This window comes from Filicampus tigris, chromosome 5, assembly GCF_054856515.1.
Source record: "Filicampus tigris isolate MCC_2025a chromosome 5, RoL_Ftig_1.0, whole genome shotgun sequence".
In the NCBI taxonomy this organism is placed as follows: domain Eukaryota; kingdom Metazoa; phylum Chordata; class Actinopteri; order Syngnathiformes; family Syngnathidae; genus Filicampus; species Filicampus tigris.
In genome coordinates, this window is record NC_141221.1 from 11,444,732 (window position 1) to 11,465,778 (window position 21,047).

Below are 21,047 nucleotides of genomic sequence, written 5' to 3' on the forward strand. Positions count from 1 at the left end.
CCAACGGAGATATGGTTGGTAAGATAGTATATACACAGTAAACCACTGAGAATTTAAACATGTGTAAATGTCATAACTGGATACATGTACAGCTAGTACTTATGTGCAGAAGTTTTGTATCTACTGTATGAAGCTGTACAACTTTCAGTAAGTGCCGACCCAAACGAGAATTTTTGGGCTACTTATTTTTTTTCTGTGCTTGTCATCCCATTTAAAAAGACAAGAATGTTTTCAGTGCTGAGGTTCCTGCATTCTTCAGGCATATAATTGCTTGGTCAGGAGTTACGCGAGCAGGCATTGTTATTTTCATGCCCCGTAGCCAGTCTCTTTCCCACTCTTCACGTTTTAACAAGTCCGTAGTAGGAATGACTGCATTCTTGGCTTCTGTGCTCTTTCCTCTTTGCCCACAAGTCTCTCACTTCATTGCTCCTTCCTGAGTCACAAGTGCAAGGCGGCCGATGTCCACAGAATGCAGGATTCCCCCCCCTCAAAGTGAGAGACGGGTGATGGGAAGCAGGAAATGGTCTTGTGCAATTACTGTTTCCCACTGGGAGTGACATCATGATAGCATTGAACTCTTTACCATGAATAGTCTCAAACACAGCATTTCCTGTCACCACAGCCGGATACACGAATATACGTTTTAGTTTTTATCTAACTTCCGCCTGGTTTCTTCCCCTGGAATGCTATTCTCACCTTGACTAATCCTCCCCTGCCCCTTTATTAAAAGTCAGAGGGCCTTAGATGGACACTTTCGCCCCTTGTCTAATTTTGGCACTTGAACTGACCTTGGATGTGTATCAGCGCAGTGGTAGCTTTGAGTGAGGACATTGGATTTCTAAGGTCATGAAAGTGTGTACCAGTAATAAAAGTAGGATTTACACTGATCATTTCATTCTGCAAGTTATCCATTGTTAGGGGAAGTCAAATCTTGTCTGTCTGTGCAGCCTAGAGGAACATAGACTAGGACACAAAAGCAGCCAGGGTAAACAAAAACACTGCAGGTCCAAAGACTTGTCTTGATAACATCATGTGAGTCATTGGATTGTGCAGCGGTGCCAGAAACAATGTAAAACATCCAATGATATTAAAAGATGAGAAAGTGGATTTCAAATAAACACATTGCATGTATGCAGGGGCTTCGGTGGGGTCAACCAAGAACACTATAATCAGAGAATAACGACACACCACTACTGTTTTACAGCTGTACACTCATTGGTCTGGGTGGGAACACAGCTAAGTCGAATGAGTTTCAAATCAAGATATCAAGACAAAATGTCTTCCTTAACCAAAGTAGCACTGATTTTTCAGGTTTAGAACTTTGGTTCAGTTCTCGTGTTTATTGTCTTTAGATCTTGCTTTTAATGTATTGTTCACGGAGCGCAATAAACCAACTCAAGTTTCACGTTACATACATAAGTCTTTGTTCCTTTAAAGGAACGAGAAGAAGTGCCAACATCTCTCCTAGCGGCAGGTTCGACCCTCTTTTCCCGTTTTACTAGCCAGAATTGTATCCAGTTTATTTGTGATAGATTTTTAATCACTGGGTGTGGTTGTTTCTTTCATAAATTCATCTAAAGTTCCCCTTTGAATTGATGTGATTGTTTACATAAATGAAAACTGTGCTCACTGCCTAAAATCCACTACAAAACACAAAAAAAACCTTACTGGAGCTTTGCTTAACTTTTGGGTTGGACATGATTGTTTTGTTGTCAGTCTAGTTCTTGTGAGAAAAGAAAATAGGAGATCTTCATTCAGTCAGGTAGTCAGGCAGGTACTGTATAGTGTGACATTATTGTGGCATCACAAACGGTCAAAAGTCCAAAATCCAAATTGTTTATGGACACATTTTCTGACATGGGCGGTTCTCAAATATGTCCTTTGTTGTGTAAGTTCACACTTGATAGGTGAACAGACACAATATAGACCCCGGCAGTACAAGCATACAAGCAATTAACAAGCAGTTTTCCATAATATGTTTCTTTTATACGGAAGAGGATTAGGGCCAGTGAAGAAAAAAACAAAAGGTTGGCAAGATTATCACTTTTATTTAAGAATTATAACTTTTCACAGGGGCGGCACAGCGGGCGACTGGTTAGCACGTCCGCCTCACAGTTCAGAGGTCCTGGGTTCGATCCCGGCCACGGCCTCCCTGTGTGGAGTTTGCATGTTCTCCCCGTGCCTGCATGTGTTTTTTCCGGGTACTCCGGTTTCCTCCCACATTCCAAAAACATGCTTGGTAGGTTAATTGGACATTGGACATGAGCAGTGATCTTATTTGAGAAAGCACACTGTTAAAACATGGCTGAGAACAGCGTAGATTGGTGATGGGCCTTCTGGGCCTGGCAATCAAAATCTAGTTACCTTAGAAGTTATGAACAGTGAGGATTCTCTAGTATGATTTTTTGAACCCTTGGCTCTTGATAAATGACAATATTCCACTTAAGTGCATTAGTGGAAACAGACTGACCCAAGGACTGGAACATTGTACAGCCGCAGTCACTGAACCTCTGACCTGCTCTATAACGAGCAGGGTTAGGAGGGAGTTTCTTGCTGGTGTCATGTTTGACCTCTCACACGCTCCTAATATGCTCAATGCCTCAATGCCTCAGAGAACCACAGATTCTCGACAGATCTTAAATGTCTGTTGGCTTTAACTCTGCTGAAGGTATGTAACCAGTAGCATCAAGATTGTCTCGGTGTGACATATTAAACTTTTTATAAATGTTAGCTTTTCTCTCGGTTGCATTGGGACTAGTTTGATCCAAGCTTCTGTGCCCACCTCGTGCTTTGTGAATGTGAGGCCCTGAGAGGCCGCAGGTCAAGTTGACAGCATTTAATCCCTGTCTGCAGTCAGACAGTAAACCAGTATGCACTCGAGCAAGACTGATGAATCTCGACTTTGTTGATGAATTTCCAGTGGCAGCAAAGGTTAATCCTATTTGTACTGAAACCAGAAAACAAAGCACGTGGGCTTTGCTGGCTCACCTGGTGTAGAATTCCTTCAGGGCAAAAGATGAGTCTTTGGGGTTGTGTCCGTTCCGTGTGCCTTGGGAATTTCAAATTGGACTCAAATTGAGCTTGGGCTAAGGTTATTATTCAGTGCCACCGTCCAAGAAATTTGTCCTCAGTATAATTAAATTCTTCTTCCTATTATTAAAGCCATAGTCATCTGATATTTTTTGCTGTTCAGCACAGCTTACTTGATTTATTTGGAACAAGTTCACATTTTGTGACTGCTTGGCAATGTGTCTCCTTTTATCTTTGTTGTTAAATTGTGATTTTTCGTATTATTTCCGAATTAAGCTTTATTGAACACATACACTGTTATACATCGTATGATACAATGTGTTGTGAAATGTTCACGATCTTGCTGACCTGGTTACAACAAAAAGCAATACAAATGAAATGGTATTAGGCGAAATGTTTGTATTTTTTCATGATCGCAATATCAAACAACACATTGATTCGAGTGTAAGAAACAGTTGTCGGAAGATGAATTTGAAAATAAACAAAATAGTTGCAAAATGCAAGTTGGATGCAAAAATCTAGAATGCAAATAGAATTCACTTTTTGTGTAATTGCTTGAAGTGTGTATGACAATGATTGCGTCATCATTCACTTGTATCAAACTTTCATCAGTTACATAAGTAGATGTTTTCGTGTAATATACAGTAACTGTACAGTGTATCGGGGACACGTTAACAGACTGACTAGGTTAAGATTAAGATCACAAGTTAATGTTACAGTTGAACATTATCAAAATTAGCAAATACACTATGCAAAAAGAAGCTAAACAGGGTAGAACATTCACCAAATTATAGAAAGTTGCATTGTCATGGAATGCAATAAACAGATACTGTAGATAAAACTGAATGTGATGCTTTGTGGCTGTGAACAAGATGTCAGGGTCTTTTCCAATCTCTGCGTGAGACTGTTCAAATAAAGTTATAGTAAGTACAGTATCTGTGTGTTTGCACAGTATGTTAGCTCAGCTAAAGTCTGTTTAGCTGCCATGGATGTTTTCGCTAAAGCTAACAGTGCTTGCTCTCCGTTAATACACGTTACCCAGTCATGTCTGAGCCAATACACATTCCTCTACAATGGAGCTCTTCATTAAACACTCCTCCCTCCACTGAGCCCGTGTTTGTGTGTATGTGTGAGTAAATATTTGAGTAATAAATCAGTACTCTTGGCTACTCACTCAAACGGATCGCTTTGGTTTGGTCAAGGGACATCCGTTTTCACACCTTGGGCTTCACTGTGCTTGCCGTACATCTTTCTCATTGTTTTCGAAAGAACAGCAGGCAAGGCATGCAGTACATCCATGTACAGTGGATATAAAAAGTCTACTCACCCCTGTTCAAATGCCATGTTTGTTGTGATGTAAAAACAAGCCGTCCATCCATTTTTTTTAACACTATTGCTTCACAATTTAGTACTACGAAGTTCACAGCACGTTTTCAGCACTTATCTACAATCATGTAAAATTATTTAAAGACAAATCAGTGATTTCCCTTTAGAGGGACTTTAAAGTGTCTCTGATTAACCCCAAATAAAGTTCAGGTTCTAGGCTTTTCCTGACATTTTTTTTGTTTTCTAGCAGAAGCCTGAGCGCTTTGTACGCCAACTGCTATTTGGAACAGGCTGTCACTTGAGCTGTCACTTATATAGCGCTTTTCTACCATGGGTACTCAAAGCGCTTTACACTGTACCTCATCTACCTACTGATGACGCAGCATCAGGAGCAACTCGGGGGTTCAGTATCTTGCTCAAGGATACTTTGACATGGTCACCATGGCCGGGGATCGAACCCACAACCTCCGGGTTGGGAAACGACCACTGAGCCATGCCACCCAACGATTCACAATGAAGGACTTAATTATAAGAGGGTGTGCTCACTTGTGCAACCACATACCGTATTTTCTGGACTATAAGCCGCACCATTATATAAGCCACACCCACTCTATTTAAAAAATAAATATTGAAAAAAACACCTATGTATGTTGCAAAATAAGATATTTACTGCATTTACAGCAGCACGATTTTGAACTGTAAATGTACATGTATGTACCTGAACAGATTCTTTCCAAACAGTGCCTTTTAACACGGCAGCAACTTTGCTGATTAAAACGGAACAGAACCAAGGAGAAACTAGAGAATGAAATTTCTGGAGAAACTGCGTGTGAAGGCGAATACGGTGAATAAAAACTACGGAATGTGTTGGAATGACACTGAATAGAGTGGAATGAAGTTGAATGACCTTGAATGGTATAAAAAATGCTGAATCGAAGAGGAAGCCTGGAAACAATGAAAGAAGGAAGTCAGGAAAAAAAAGTAAAGCAAGGAAGGAATGGCCGGGGATTGAACCCACAACCTCAAGTTGAGAAACGACTACTCTACCACTGAGCCATGCCACCTCCAATATAGGAATGTGAGTTGAATGAGTGAAATGTTGTGAACGTGCCATTGGGAATGGTGAATTTTTGAACAAAATTTCAGCTTAATTAGGGCCACCTGGGGATGAGCATTCCAGGTGTGGCGAATTGTTGTGGCTTGTTGAATGTGCCATGAAAAATTTTTAATGGGTTTTTTAATGTTGAATAATTTGAATTTTTGGGAAGTAGGAATTGTGGGTGATGTCGAATGTGAGTTAACAATGAAAGAAGGAAGTCAGGGAAAAAAATTGAAACAAGGAAGGAATGGGTGCGGATCGATCCCACAAGCTCCTGATTGGGAAACGACCACTCTACCGCTGCACCATGTAGCCGCTCACATTGGAATGTGAGGTAAATGAGCTGAAGGTTGTGAATGTGCCATTGGGAATGAATTTTTTAATGCGTTTAAAGGTTGAATAATTGGAATTTTTGGGAAGTAGGAATTTTGGGTCATGTGGAATGTGGCTTGAATGAGCTGAATGTTGTGAATTTGAAATTGGAATGGTTTGAATGTCAAGTGTTGAATGTGCCATTGGGAATGAATGGTGAATTCTTTAATGTTTTTTTAAGGTTGAATAATTTGGATTTTTGGGAAGTAGGAATTGTGGGTGATGTGTAATGTGAGTTGAATCAGCTGAATGAAGTTGAATGGCCTCTATGAATAATTGTGGAATGAGCGGGAATCGATTTAGCGCAGCAGATGGGGAATCGCAGCAGATGGGGAAGTGTTGAATGTCCCTTTGGAAATGAATGAGTTTTTTGGGGGTGAAAAAAGGGGAGTTTTGGGGGAACCGTAAATGTTAGGGAAAAAAAAGAATCCTTGTTGGCGTGAATTTTTGGAATGCAATGTGTGAAGGCCTTCACCTTCACACAATTTATGTACTTCATTTTCACTGCCCGCTGTTTGTCAGTTAGCGTCCACCACTTCTGCATACCACTTAATTCATTACCTTGTGCATAGCGCCCTCGCCTGTTGAAGTCCTCCTCCTGCAGTCACATACTGTTAATGGCAATTTTATTGTATAGTTTTGTAATTCCGGTTAGAGCGCCCCTAGCGGTGGAAGAAAAATCCACAGAATAGCCGCACCTTTTTATAAGCCGCATGGTTCAAAACCAGGGAAAAAGTAACGGCTTATAGTCCGGAAAATACGATAATTTGGTTGTTAATTTTACTTATCTTCTTTTTTTGGGGGGCAACGGTTGTACGGTTATAGGTCACGTCTTGGTCTCATTTTATATCACAAAAAGCCTGGCATGTGAAGAGGGGTACGTAGACTTTTAATATCCATTTCATGCTTAGCTATGACTGTCACGTATCATATTTGTTTGCCATGCCTGTGCTTCCAACTTGCCATACAGTAGATGTTTTGGACTATATTCCAACTTCATCCTCAGCTCCATGCCAGAAGCAGGCTGAGGAGAAAGAAGGCTTTGTATCACATCGTGCACACACCCATCGCATTCTTGGAGCATTAAAAAAAAAAAAAAAAAAAAGGATGTGAGCTTCCCTTCCTACCAACCTCTGGTCCATTGACTCCAAACATTGTGGCTCACCACAGCACCCCGTGCACCCCGCCACTTGGGCGAACCCCCCCCCCCTCAAATGTAACACTTAAGTTCACACCCCAGCTAGCCGGCGCCCATGCAGCAGTTAGGAGGAGCGGCAGCGGTGTGAATAGGCGCTCTGTTGTGTGAACGGGAACCGGCTGTATACGAAGCTGGAGCCAGCTTCCTTGGAAAAACAGCGGCTAAGAGAGAAAATACCCAGGCGGGTCGACAGGTGCTGTTATTGGAACACAAAAGTGACACTTGCACCTTCCGAGCTATGCGCTCCTATCTTCTCTCAACGCTGAAAGCATTTGATCATCTCCCTCTGCGGTTGCCTCTCTATATTCACATTTGGCTCCCTTTTTTTTTTTTTTTTTTTTTAAATCTCAGCCTGCAGCGTCACCTTCAGTTTATCCTCTCTTTCTGCTCTCCACCATGCCAAGACTCTTTAGTTTCAGCACCGTTGGGTTTAGCAACTGTAAATGACACCATCAGCGTCGAGATAATCCAAATCATCTTAAATAAGATTTACAGCTACATTCTGTTTTACGTCACCGTTTTGAAGTGGAGATATTAAACATATCGTATTGTTTCGTCACAGCACGCAATTAAAAAGATTTGAGCAGCTGCAGCTGGGCTTTTATGTGATGATCGTCTTTGTGTGTTAAAATGCACATATGGTAGCCCAAATGTATTTTATTGAGCATATAAATGTTGATTTTGTTGATGTTTCCATATGGATACATTTGTGCTTGTATGTTCTGCTGTGTTTTATCTTATGGGCGAACATCTGCGCAGTGCTTAAGGCTGCGTGCCAGATTTGCTGTTATGTTTTCGATTTTTGTGTGCCTTTGACACAGCCAATGTGGGAGTTGAATCCATTCTATTTCTGCTTATATCTCTTCTAGCAACATGACTTCCACACAGGGAGCATTTGGAGTTGCTACATGGCAAAACAGAGTGATTTTAGTCTACGGTAATAGTTATTAAATCAACACATTCCCATTGTGCACATTCCACTGAAGTAGCCAGCATCACTGGCACTAAATTAGACTGTTACAATTACATTTACTGGGCCAATGTGTGCAAGCTGTGTGCCACCAGCATGCCAAAGACTGAGTAACTGCTTGCATGTGCGTGTGTGTGTCATAAATGTGTGTGTGTTTGGCAGGTGCAACCCTATCAGAATTTGGACTGCTAAAGTATGACCATATGTGGTACCGTTCTGTTCTGATTGATGATAAGAAAGGAGCTTGTCCCACTTGAGTCTTTTCTTGTAATAATTCAGTAGGATTTTGTATTTGAAATACCCGGTAATACAATGAATGCAATTAATGGAAAACTGGTACATATGAGCTCCCCCCCCCCCCCCCCAAAAAAAATGTTTAATTCAGTTCACTGAACTCTAACCACATTGTAGAGACAGAAAATCACATTACAGTCTTTTGCGTGACGATGGTCCACCTGATATGCTTGGATTTCAAAACCTTTGAAATAATTGAACTAGAAATAGTTAGGGCCGCAGTGTTCTTGTATGCATATCCTGTAATGAGCACCAATCGTAAATCATTAATCATCAAGTTAACCACTGCACTAATACTAATATGCTAAAACAATGATGGGCGCTTTTTCAAAATTTCCAGAGGTGGATATTCCACCAAAGTTTCAGCAAATCTGTCGCCAAAGGCCATAGGTCAGCGAGAGGGTGCAGTAATGTGCCAGTAATGAATCTGGTCTGAAGTGCACGCAAAATGAGTGAAACCTCATCAATTACGCGCTCTGTCTCTGATTGGTTGGTTTTCCTCAGGCGCAGTGCTTTCTTATAAAATAATAAAATTAGAGGCTCAAGATGGATCCAGAGAGAGCTGATTTTTTTGTTTGTTTTGTTTTCACTTGTCATTTTAGTTAAGTACTACTGCCAGGTCACAGTGACAGTTTTAACAAGTATGCTAAAGTGATTTATTTAATTATAATTATGAAGTACTGCTTCAAATGACATGCTGATGTTTTGTGTTAACATGTTCACAGTTTGACCACCAAAGTTACGTACACTGTTTTTTTTTTTTGCCTGCAACATTTAGGCGAGTTTCCGAACTGTACGAACTTTGAGATGCTCAGTTTGGTGGTTTCATTGCTCAGTATTTATATAAACAAACATTTATGTAGTATATCCTTGTTAAATTGAATTGATAGAACATGAAAACAAAAAATAAAAATAAACCAATAAAATCAAACCCCCAATTTAGTATTGTTTGGGTTGCATTACGCGTCAACAAAAGTGCTGCAAATCGTCCAGTTCAAATGCATCATTGCTCAACTTTTTTTCTACTACAGAAAATTATCATGAGAACACATGTAGTAATCCTGTTTATGTCCGAGCAGGAGATCCAGTAATGACAGTCATTCTAATTTGACCGTTTTGTATGTTGAAAGCATTCAAGCAATCCAAAAGTGGATCGGCTTTTAGTATCTACAACAGACTTATCATTGTAGCTAGCGTAAAGAATGTCTTGAGTTGTTGTGGAGACATCAACAAAAAAAAAAAAACATGACTGCGCTGTCAAAAAATGCCTCAGTGCCACAGGCAAGCATTTTATGGGTGAATTCCAGCTTTAGGAGGCGGGTCCTCGGCGGTTAGGGCTAAATGACGAGGGAGATGTGTTGAAAGGGGGCTCTTGTTGTGGTTTGAGGTGCTGAGAGGCATTGCTGAGCTGTTGGGCAACAGCCCACCTCCCCACCTCGGCGTGATGAGGTCAGTGGAAGCAAAGTGTCCAGCTGGCTGATGTCATGTTTCGGGTTGACATTTTCACACAGTGACCTCGTTATGCCTTCTGTCATCTCCTTGCACCCTCAACTTGTACTTGTACATCCTCCTTCAATCTCAGAGCCAACAGGTGACCATATGCTGGTCCACTGTATGCGTTATAATCCTGTCGTTACTGGGTGATGGAAAGGTTAATCCATCTGGGCCTTTCTTTGATTCTGTGTGTCGATTGGTTACAAGGAGAAGCTCGGCTCGATGTGATTAGTTAAGACATAGAGCCAATGACCCCTATTTGCCCTTTTGGAACACTGTGCCTTGTGTGTCATGGTACTTAACATGGCTGCTGACTGTTATGTAGTCGCAACTATATATGCTCAACATGAAACTATTTGCACCTCATTTTGTGATGTTGACACTGTCACTTTTAGATCTGTTAGTGATCACTGTTCCGTTTGTTTTTATAAGGATTTATACAGGGATCAGAGACCGGCCAGTGATGAAACGTACCATGTTTTTTTTGGAATTTGTTTTACTTTTGAGTCAGGGTTTTTGAATCCATACATTCACTGTGAATAGTCCATCCACCTTAAGAAAAGAGGCAGGTCATGAGCAAAGGTGCTGAATAAATGTTCCTGAATCAGTGTGTTGCAATATCCTTACACCTCCAGAAGGGGGCAGCTACACCACCTTTGAAATAGATGTACTGTATTACATTGCTGCCTACAGTATACATTTTGTAGGTACGTATCATCAGATTTGTAATTCATTATCATGCATTTTATACCTTTATATATCCATTTTATTTCAATATGTCAATATGCAAATAGTTGTATTCACCAGTAATATACAGGACAATAATACAACATATATGATCCATTATGGCTGACACTTCACCATCCCCAAATGCAGATTCATTAACCCTATTCAAATCTATACTCAAAACATCCCTAATTCTGACAACTTGTTCACTTTAACCTTATTTTAGTTCGCTGTTGCACATATCAGTTGTAATTTAACAGATGTCTTTGCGTCTTAATTTCATTTCATTGCTTTCTTTGTTTTTATGGTGTCCTTGATTGCCCAGAAAGGTGCTTGTGTATATGTAATGAATTATTATTTTCAGTGTAACTGTCACATTAATTGCATTAACAATTTTTTATACAAGATAGTGGTATTGCTCCAATGTTGCGCTTATCACATTATTTAACAGTTCCACAATCATAAATGTATGGAAGTAAAATATAACCACTGCTACTTAGCAGTTTACTGAATGTCACACGTAATTCATCTTAACTGTGAGTTCTAGTCCTACTTTTGGATCAGTACCTGCCAATGGCCCAGTGACTTACTGAAAACAAAACAAAAAAAGGCATTTGCTGTCTGCAAAGGCACCTGAAGGCACCCAAAATGTGAATTTTGCTAATCTTATTTACTGTAGAGTCACTCCTGTGGGGTACGAGTAGAATTAAGATTTTAGGGCTATGCACAGAAACGGGAAAGAACAAAAGACAGTGAGAGGGATTAGATGTGTTTAAGGAAATGGCCATGAGGGTGTGCGGTGGTCACAGAGAGGAAGCAATTCAATAGGAAATGCAGTGGACTCGTGGAGGAAGGGGGAGGGTGTTGAGTAGACACGCAGTAAAGATCGGGGGCCGTAGTAATGGCAGTGAATGAGCATGATGCTCATTCATTATGTCTCCTCATCCACATTCTTGTAAGAAATGATATATAACCGCTGTGTGCATGCACGATTTATTCCTCAACACCTGCGTTGAACTGTGAATGTAAATTGTTCTCTGGACACTCGCTTGGCGCAGCTACCTGCTGATGAAACCTTAATCTGATTAACGGCAGTATATTTACAGCTCTAAATCCTACGTTATCAAGCCTCATCTTGTTTGGGTTCCACATGTCTTCTCTCTCATAGTGCTGATGGCGCATTTTCAATTTTTTGCATGTGTTTTGTTAGGGTTCAAGCGGTGACAAAGCTTCCTGCTCCCTCAGTAGCTGAGTCTGCTTTCACTGGAATTTAGTAGGAGTAGGAATCATTTTAACAGAAGGAGAGACGTGACATTACTTTTTTGTTCCATTCCAGTTGGATTTTCGATTTTTGCTGCAATTTTGCATTGCTATATAAATTACATATCAATTGTTTTTGGCCAAATTGCAGGATTTAACTACCACACTGATTTGACCTCAAAACACAGATTTGAGACACTTGGCTTCACCGAGTGTTCCAAGGGACCCAAGTCCACATGGAGGGATTTACATGGGCGACTGCGACCAAACACAATCACTTGGCCATCCAAGCTTTAATAACTTGACGGCAATAAAAGCAGTTTTAAGGCGAAGGCATCTTTCTTCTTAAGTGGCACATAAAAATTACTATCATCAGTCTCGCAATGGAAAGAAATCCTTTTCTTTCTCAAGATGGAACCCCGAGGCAGCAAATACTAAGAGAAAAGCAGCGGCCCTAAAATTGAACCTTGTGGTACCCCCAAAAAACAATGGAATGGAGCAGTCACTTTGAACTGTTTACCAGCCAATTGCAAAGGCAAATATAGTCAAACAATCGTTCACGGTCACATTTACACTTATGGAAAATGTTTAGTTTTCATTTAACCTGACATACATGAAGAGGAAGATTCAAACCCAGAACTGTGAAGCAGACTCGATAAGATTCTCCCATCCTCTTACAAACAGTATACAATTGAACATTTATTTTCACCACGGTCGAACAATAAAATACAACCATAACCTGTGCTGCAGAAGGTCCGAATGGTATCTTACATCGAACCTATGACACAGTGCTCAAGTCTTGCACGACTTTCTGCAAAACTCTAGTGATAACATGTTGCACAGACGTGTTATTAAACCACGAGATGCACTTTGTTGTCGTGTTGCTACGGGCCAAGGCTGCCCACAGACAGCCTCTCTCCTCCTCCATCCTCATCCTCCTACATGTCATCTGCTTGCATCTCTTATCTCAATGCTCAGACACAAACAGCTCACAACAATTCTGTTTGCTGAACAGAAAACACTGTTTGCTAAGTTCCTTTTATAGTACCGTATACCCTCTTGTGGCACACTAGCGTGACTACTGTCTCCTCGTGTTTGGAAATGACGGCTCGGACACTCCATTAGTTGTTATCCAGTGCGGATTTCCTCGAGGCCAGCTCCAAGTCAGCTGATTCCTCCCTTAAATCCTGTTTATTCCCACACTCAAACCTTTCCCATGCAGTTGTTCCCCTTTTCACTTCGCCACAAATGGTGCATCAGCAGTTGACAAGGCCAAGCACTTCTCTGCACAACAGCTCGGCGGCATGCTCACATGTCCGTGAGTACATGCAGGCTGGAAGATGGGTGATAGTTTTTTTATTTTTATCCAGAAGGGTGCGTTACTGCTTTGCCAGTAATTACATGCATACTCTATGTACCAATTAGACCGATGGTGATATTATTTGTGCAGCTTGTCTACTTGGTGCACTTCTCAAACTATCATTTAATTGACTGTGATTTCATTAGGCCTCAGAAAGGTTCCATGACTCCTGCGGCATTTGCTTCGTTCAGTGCACGTGGCTCCATGCTAATGCACATTCTTACAATGCCCTTAGTATCTGACAGTTCCTGGCCAGAAGGAACACTACCCATCACATTGGCTTCCTTGCAGTGGATGGACACTATCAGATACTAGCAGTAATCAATTTAAAAAAAAAAAAAAAAACCCTGAACAAGAATGTGATTTTATAGCTAGCATTATTATGTACATTAGCAGTTTTTAGCCATCTTGTGCACAATGGTTACTATAGTTAACGAAGCTAATGAAATAACCAGCAATTGAGAAGAACTATATGCAGCATGTATGAATGGATTGGAGGAAATGGTGATTGCGCACACGTCATACCGACCCAAAAAAAATGTTGAGTGAAAAAGTTGAGTCACTGCTTAAAATAAAATAGGAAAAATACAAGATGTAACATTTTTTCCCACTGTGTGCGGTGGAGACAGCAACTCGCCATTTTGCTCTCTTGAACCTTTTTAACATGCATTTTGATTATAGAGGGGTGTATATTTACCCCCGCGTTGTAAGAGAAGCCAATGTATTTATGAATGGAAAATTAAGGGACTGACACGCAGTGCAGTGACAGTTTCAGTTGTTGCCAACACTTGGTGTGCGCTTAAAGGAAGCCTGGCTGTCCCTGAATGCTTCTGTGGAGGGGGCATGTCTAAAATGACAAGTCACTGCTCGACGTGCTCACGCTCACACCCGCCCTCGCAAGAAAAGCCTCTCGGTTGGTCCACCCCTCGGCCACTCTTTATCCTTCCCTTGTACTGCTACTGCTGCAGCTTGTGTATGTGTGTCTGTGTGTGGGGGGGGTGCGTGTGAGTGAGTGGTGTGTGAGAGACAGTGGGGGGGGGAAGTCAGGACGGAGCCGAGGAGCAGTTGGGACAAGAGCACGCACGATGTCGGCGGAGAGGACGACACACACGGAGCCTTGCACAATGGAGCGCCTTTTCACGCAAATGAGCGAGTGCGTGGAATGTGGGGACCCTTAACTTCCGAGCTCAACGGCAGATTTTTTATTTTTTTATTTTTTTTAATTAGCACATAAGATTCATATTTACACGCACGGGACGTTTGTTGCGTAAATCGCTCAACACCATGAACTACACGAACAACCGAGTGGTAAGATTCTGTCTTTTTCGTTTCTTATTCCTTGACAAAGAGTTACACAGAACTGATGCTGGCTACGTGGAAAATATCAGTCACTTGTCATCGACGACGTCACACGTCGCGTGGAACACGTGGACTGCCCGTGACGAGGGGCTAGCACGTTTTTGGCCATCCTCCTTATTGGTTGTGGTGCCGGTTGGGCTCCAGTGATTAGGCGCACTGCAAACTTTGACACTGCTGGCACGCTTAAGTATGCATGCACCGGCTACTTTACATCTGTGAATTCATAGTGGCAAGTCATGTCAGTGACCCATTAGAAAGAGGGAAGTTGTTTTCTTTGGGCTTGTGATGTTTTACAGATAAGTGGTTCCATATTGGTCCCAGGTGATACTGTTCAACTTAAATGTTGATGTCATATACTAAACCAGTAAATGCAAATGTGCACCAAATGCTTGCAAGCATACTTTGAATACTTTTTGTAAACCTATATGTGTCTAAATATAAGTAAACACATTCAAGTGGTCCCGTGTTTCAATCTCGCTCAGATCAACCTGCATGGAGTTGGCTTACTCAGGCTGTCCTTCTCGCATGCACAAGTTACATATGGCCTTGATGGAGTTTGATTTACTTAGTAAGAATAGTTTAAAAAAAATGGGCACAACTGATTAATGGGGTGACATTTATTTATTTTTACCCATTACAACATAAGACAAAGATAATGACATTCAAGCATCCCCATCTGTGTATATGTCAGCAATTAGTGGATTTTACTTAGTAATAATAGGCCTTGTCTACACGTAGCCCGGCTTTTTTTAAACAACCGAATATTTCTCCCCCACTCCGTGTTGGAATACACATCCACATTTGTTAAAAACGCAGCTACACTACACTGCAGAAGTGCGTTTTCAAATGCATGCCAAGCCTCTAGGTGGCAGTAGTTAGCCAAATACTGTCCATTCAGAAGGAACTTCCGTCCTTTGACCTCACTTCTACGAAACCAAAAACACGGCGCCAGGCTCGTTCGGGAGGACCGACAAGAGGTCAGAACTGCTTTTAAACATTTCAATGAGAAGCAGTAGTTGGTTGCGGACAAATAAGTAAGCAAAAAGCGCCTCGAGAATGGCTATAACCAACACAGCTCCGCGGGCATCCATGTTGAATCTCTTGGAAACACAAGTCGCCCAACTGACATCAGAGCATTTTTGTCACATAGGGATCTTCGGGTCTAACTGTCCACAGCCAAACAGAGATATCCGCAAACCTCCACTGTGGCCGGAGTTTTACGTTTTCAATGAAAAACCTCTGGGGACGTGTGGATGATAGAGCTAACCGCAGGCTAATATCCGCCATTTGCAAAAACCCCGGGTACGTGTAGACAAGACCATACTTTCAAAAATGGGCACAACCGATTAATCGGGTGACATTTTCCCTTTCAAAATTGGCTGGATGTATTTATTTATTTATTTTTACCCATTACAACTTAAGACAAACATAATGACATCCAAGCATCCCCATCTGCATATGTCAGCAATCAGCGTATTTGACACATTCACAAATTCTTCCACTTCCACAAAATCAGAATTTAGTCACTTCTGTCACAATTGAGTCATGCGGTGTAAATTCAGCCAGTGTTATTTTTATTCCACTGGTCATGGTTCCAGCGAGGTAATACACATTTTGCTTGAGAAGCCCTAACGGAGTCATTTATAATGAACAAGACAAACAAAACAGCAGTGCTGTGGGCCGCCACTGTTATTTTGGTTGTGACGTACTCGCACATGCTTACACTCGGCGCTTAACACGCATGTGCTAAACACTAAAACAGTTACGGTGTCATGTGGGAAAACTTGTATTTTGCGATTTATTTTGTAACGTTTGCCCTTTCATGGTCCAAGTGCATCGTAAGAGCATCTAAAGTGTCTGAGCGTACTTGTGGCTTTGCACAACCTCCTCTAATCAGTGTTTGTGTGTCACCGCTGTAAATCAAAAGAATAAAAGAACTGGCTGATAAGTCGTAAAAAAAATGACAGTCTGATTCTTCAGGCAAAAAGTGTGTTTACTTTTAGGAAGAAGTGTTACCACAGCAAAAAAAATCAAAATAGTAAAATAACAAGAAGTCCGAGGGCAATAAAGTCGATTTCGGAAGTCGACAGTGTTCGTGTGCCAAAACATTATTTACGCTAATTAAGTTGAACAAGTTCCACAGCATTCCAAATCTTAATGCAGATGTTTTTATGCTCCTGAAATTGCAATTTTATTCTCACAATATTGTGACTTTATTTTTTAAATAATGCCATTGTGTTCTAGTAATATTATATATTTTTTAGTTTTTACTTGTAATGTTCTGACAGTATTGTCGTAATATTAACACTTTAAGCTATTTTATAATATTATTAGTACTTTATAATTGCAGCATTTAGAATCCTTTAATACGGTTGACTCCAGCTTTCATCCAAGCATGTTTCTTAGGTTAATTGAAGACTGATTTAGGGGCTGCAGGTAACAGCTATTTTTAGAATCAAGTATTTTACCATTTATCAATCAATCAATTGACTAATTGGATATAAAATTATTCTACAGTGTTAAAGACAATGAAGTGTATGTGAGGTGCAGGTATTATTTATGTCCACTTGGGGTCACAAACCTCACATTCTACTGTCGTATCTGTGACTTTGAGTGTGTATGGTTTTAAAAATCGGTGCCTGGCCTGGTGAGTGACGTGGGTGTCAGCGAATGACAGCACAGTTGGCTAGATGTTAGAGTCTGCGTGTTGAGTGACTCGGCATGAGTTGTTGTGTGTGAACGTGCTCTTTACATGTGTTCTTTTTTTTTTACAACGTATATTCAAGGAAGTGATTGAAAGTGCACCGATGGCTTTGTCTGTCCTTGACCACTTGCAGGGGCTTTTAAATATGTTCTAACTTCTTTGCTTGTAATGTTACCACTTTATTCTAATAACATTATATAGTCTAGCAATTTTAATTCTTGTGGTATCATTTTGTGGTCTTTTTAGTGTAGCCTTAACATTCCGTCATGTCAAGTCAAGTCAAATTTATTTAAAAAACCCTAAATCACAGGAAAGTCTCAAAGGGTTTCATATGCACCAGATCGTATACACGACATCCCCTGATCTTAACCCACGTCATAAACGTGTATGTCTCCTGTTGATTTTTAAAGGCCACGTGCATCAACGTCACCCAGAAATTGTGAGAGCTTGACATGTGATCTTTCTATTCCCGGAATGTAGCAGTGTGTGTTCCTACCACTGTTACAACCACAACCATGCTGGCTCATTAGCTGTGAAAAGGTCACTGATGTGCCACAACATCTCTTCTTTTTAGTGCAATCTTTGCAGTGACACAGCACAACACTTGAGGTCTGCACCACTTCATTGCATTAGGTCGTTACAGCAATTTAGCAGCGCTCTTTAATGCGTTCCTGACGCCGCTTTTCATTGTCTCTGCAAATTCTGCAAGCGCGGCAGAAGCGAGAATGGAATCCTCTTACAATCAATAACCACTCACTGCAGAAAAGCTGCATGTCTGTCAATAGACCTGGCTCTTCATCCACTCCTCTTTGGATATCTATGGAGATAAATATCTTGAGTGTTGTCCCTGCTCCTCTTTGTCCCTCCCCTGCTGCAGCCATGTGGATGATAGTGTTTTTGTGTGTGCCGCGGAGGTCATTTGTTTTCTCTTTCTGCATTTAAAAGTAACTCCTATTGTAAACCAGGGGTGATTCTAGGATCAGAGGTGAAGGGGTGCCGTCCGGTAGAATTTCATTGCCACACAAGAGAAACATAACATTATTTGAGAAAATCTGTGACTAAACAATCAAATGTGAGCAAGGTTATATCAATTTTGAGCTATAACTATTGATGAATGAATTGGATTTAGAAAATCAACATATTTTCGCTGTGCTGTGAAAAACACGTAAATTATTTTGTTTTATGTTAATGTTGATTCCGCATTACAGACATCCCATTAATGTGTGAAAAAAAGACGAAAATAGACTTAAGTGTTTTTCACAGGACAGCGGCAATACAGTAACATTACTAATTCCTAGGGAAATAACTTGTTTTGATAAAGAAGCATACGTAGATATTAACCGTATTTTTTTTTTCCAACAGTAAACCGGCACCCTGTTTTGATTATTAAAAATACAAAAATTAGGCCAGAGATGCCCATGCCTTAAACAATGAGAGTCACACAGAGAGATGTAACGAATGAGTGAATTAGACTTGTGTGTAAAAAATAAAAATAACAAACAGCCGTTTGTACTCTACGGCTTCATAAAACTGTCTCTCCAAACACACCAATTATACATCTTTTAAGTCAGAAGTTATTCATGTGCTCTGTTTTTTACTTATCTGGGGCTTTTTCAGTGCTATTTCTTGGTCCTCCTCCTGGCAGGCTTTGACATCAAAGCCACTTCAAAAATGAGCTCCAAATAATAAATGGGAAGAACAATGTTCAGTGGAACCTCTTAAGGTCAAACGATATATTCCTTGCGGCTGGTCATTCTCCAAATAGGAAATCATGGAAATGAAAATAAGTTGCTCCAGGGTCAAGCTGTTGCTATCATATATATATATACATATATATATATGTATATATAGTACTTTATGGACACACAATTTTTTAAAAGTCAATTTCTACCATTCTTGACAGTTATACAAGTGTGTTTAAATATGTTAAAGACCTTGTGAAGGCTCATTGGCGTCAGTGGTTATCCGGCGAGTTACTTACTAGTTGTTGTTAGATGAGCTAGCTGGTGGCAAGCGCCCCTCGTTACGCCATGGAAAGCCCTGCGATTACGTACTACGATATATGTTAGCCACCAGAGGCGTTAGCCAGATATCAAGAAGGAATGTGTAGGCATAATATGCTAGAAGAAGTGGCACCCATTTTTTTTCAGCGGGGCAAGATTTCATCCTTTTAGCGTACACGCCCATCACATTTGAGAGTGAAGTTTGTTTTTTTTTCTCCCCCCAATTTTGAAGCCTCATTTAGGCAATTTTCCAACTCATTCACATTTGGCTTGGTTGTTGACAACACTTCTCTGTAGTGTGTTAAATTTAGAATTTTGATTCATCTAAATAGCAATGATATAAGTAGCAAATGTTTAACTAACTATAATGCTAGTTAATTTCGCATGATAGAAGCTGTAACTGTTTTGTGCAAGTTCATAGCTGTTTGTTTCCTTGAAATGTTGGTGGAATTATGAATTGTGTAACGCCAGTCGTATTTGACTTTTTTGTGACAGATTTGGAGATGGGCGCGAGTTATTTATTGTGTTTTGTGATGTGTAATTTATGCTCACAAGGTGATGTGTAAGGAAGGGCAAGTCTACTTGTGGCGCATTTCATACACAAGGTAACTCAATGTGCTTCACAAAGTTAAAAGTATGACATTTAAAAGCATTTCCAAAAAACTAATTAAAGGCATTTGAAAACAAAGTAAAGAAAAATAAAAGGTAGTTTACTAAAATTAGTAAAAGAACATACATTGCAAGAACAAGATTTTGGAGAACTTCATTTTTAGTCACTGCATCTTGCATATTGCATAATGTTTGCTGCCACTTGTTAGCTATTAGTAGCATGCACTTTTAATTCGGGTCCAACTTAGCAAAACTGCTGCAGAAGATATAACAGCAAGGAGCGGGATTTTTTTCTTTTCTTTTCTTTTTTTTCCCTACAGAATTGGGCTGTAAACATTGCAGTACAGAACAAATTGGAAAGAGAAAGGAGTGAAGTTCTTCAGGCTGATGAAATTAGCACATCAATACATCTGCACTTTTTTTGACTAAGGTACCTATGGGAACATTTCTTTATAGCCGGTGGAGTCTGGAGTTAATTTTTTAATTACAGGAATGTGAAGGGGTTTAGCTCGGAGCCCCCCGGGCTCCTCTGTCTTCCTCTTCCGCTTTCTTTCTTTTATCCAAACAAGGCATTTAATCATTAATTATTAAAAGAATTGCTGGAAAAGAATTTCTTCTTACAATCAATATTTCATTTTAAAGACGCAAGCAAATGTCTCCGATTGCCCATTCCGAGTAGAGTCTAAAAAGGCAGATCTACAGTTTGGTGGAGGAGTGATTACGAGGTGGTCACAGGGTTGAGCGGCCCGCGCGTTTATCTGTCTGCGGCTGATGCAGTGCGTCTGGCAGCGGATCAGAACCAACCTCAGCCTTACTTGATATCTCGTTTATCTGAGCAAGCAGCTGCTCAACTGCCACTTATCTATCTACACGAGGCTGTTTGGCGAATACCTCCCGTTAGCTCAGCGCAATTACCTTTGTGTCACCGATATGTGCAGAGCCACAATAAACATGTGCAGTCACTCCCGACCAATTCCGCCAATTAATCTCACGCCACTCACATGATGAAATACCTGCATCATAATATTGATTGATTAATATTGCTATCCTCTATTCTCTATGCATATGTTGCCACATGGCTTAAAGGATCTGGTGTAAATTTTTGTCGACTTTTATATCGTCGCTGTCCTATGAAAAACACTTATTTCCATTTTTTACATTATTCTTATTTTTCTTATTTTCTTATTTTGAACGGCGTTTCCGCATTACAGACATCGCATTCATGTGAAAATTAAAAAAGTTT

At 40.5% G+C, this 21,047-nt stretch overlaps 1 protein-coding gene across 3 annotated transcripts in view; it reads left to right on the forward strand.

The window, feature by feature from the left end:
• The window catches only part of rtkna (rhotekin a), a 68,952-nt gene that overhangs the window by 22,908 nt on the left and 24,997 nt on the right, over positions 1 to 21,047 (forward strand). Inside the window, exon 1 of one of the 3 annotated variants that reach the window (XM_086031312.1) lies at positions 14,166 to 14,437. The exons of the other annotated variants lie outside the window; for them this stretch is intronic. Coding sequence (XP_085887438.1) covers positions 14,414 to 14,437 — 24 coding nt within the window. The 5' untranslated portion in view covers positions 14,166 to 14,413. Of the gene's footprint in view, positions 1 to 14,165; positions 14,438 to 21,047 lie in introns of those variants that run through there. 3 annotated transcript variants of the gene reach the window in all.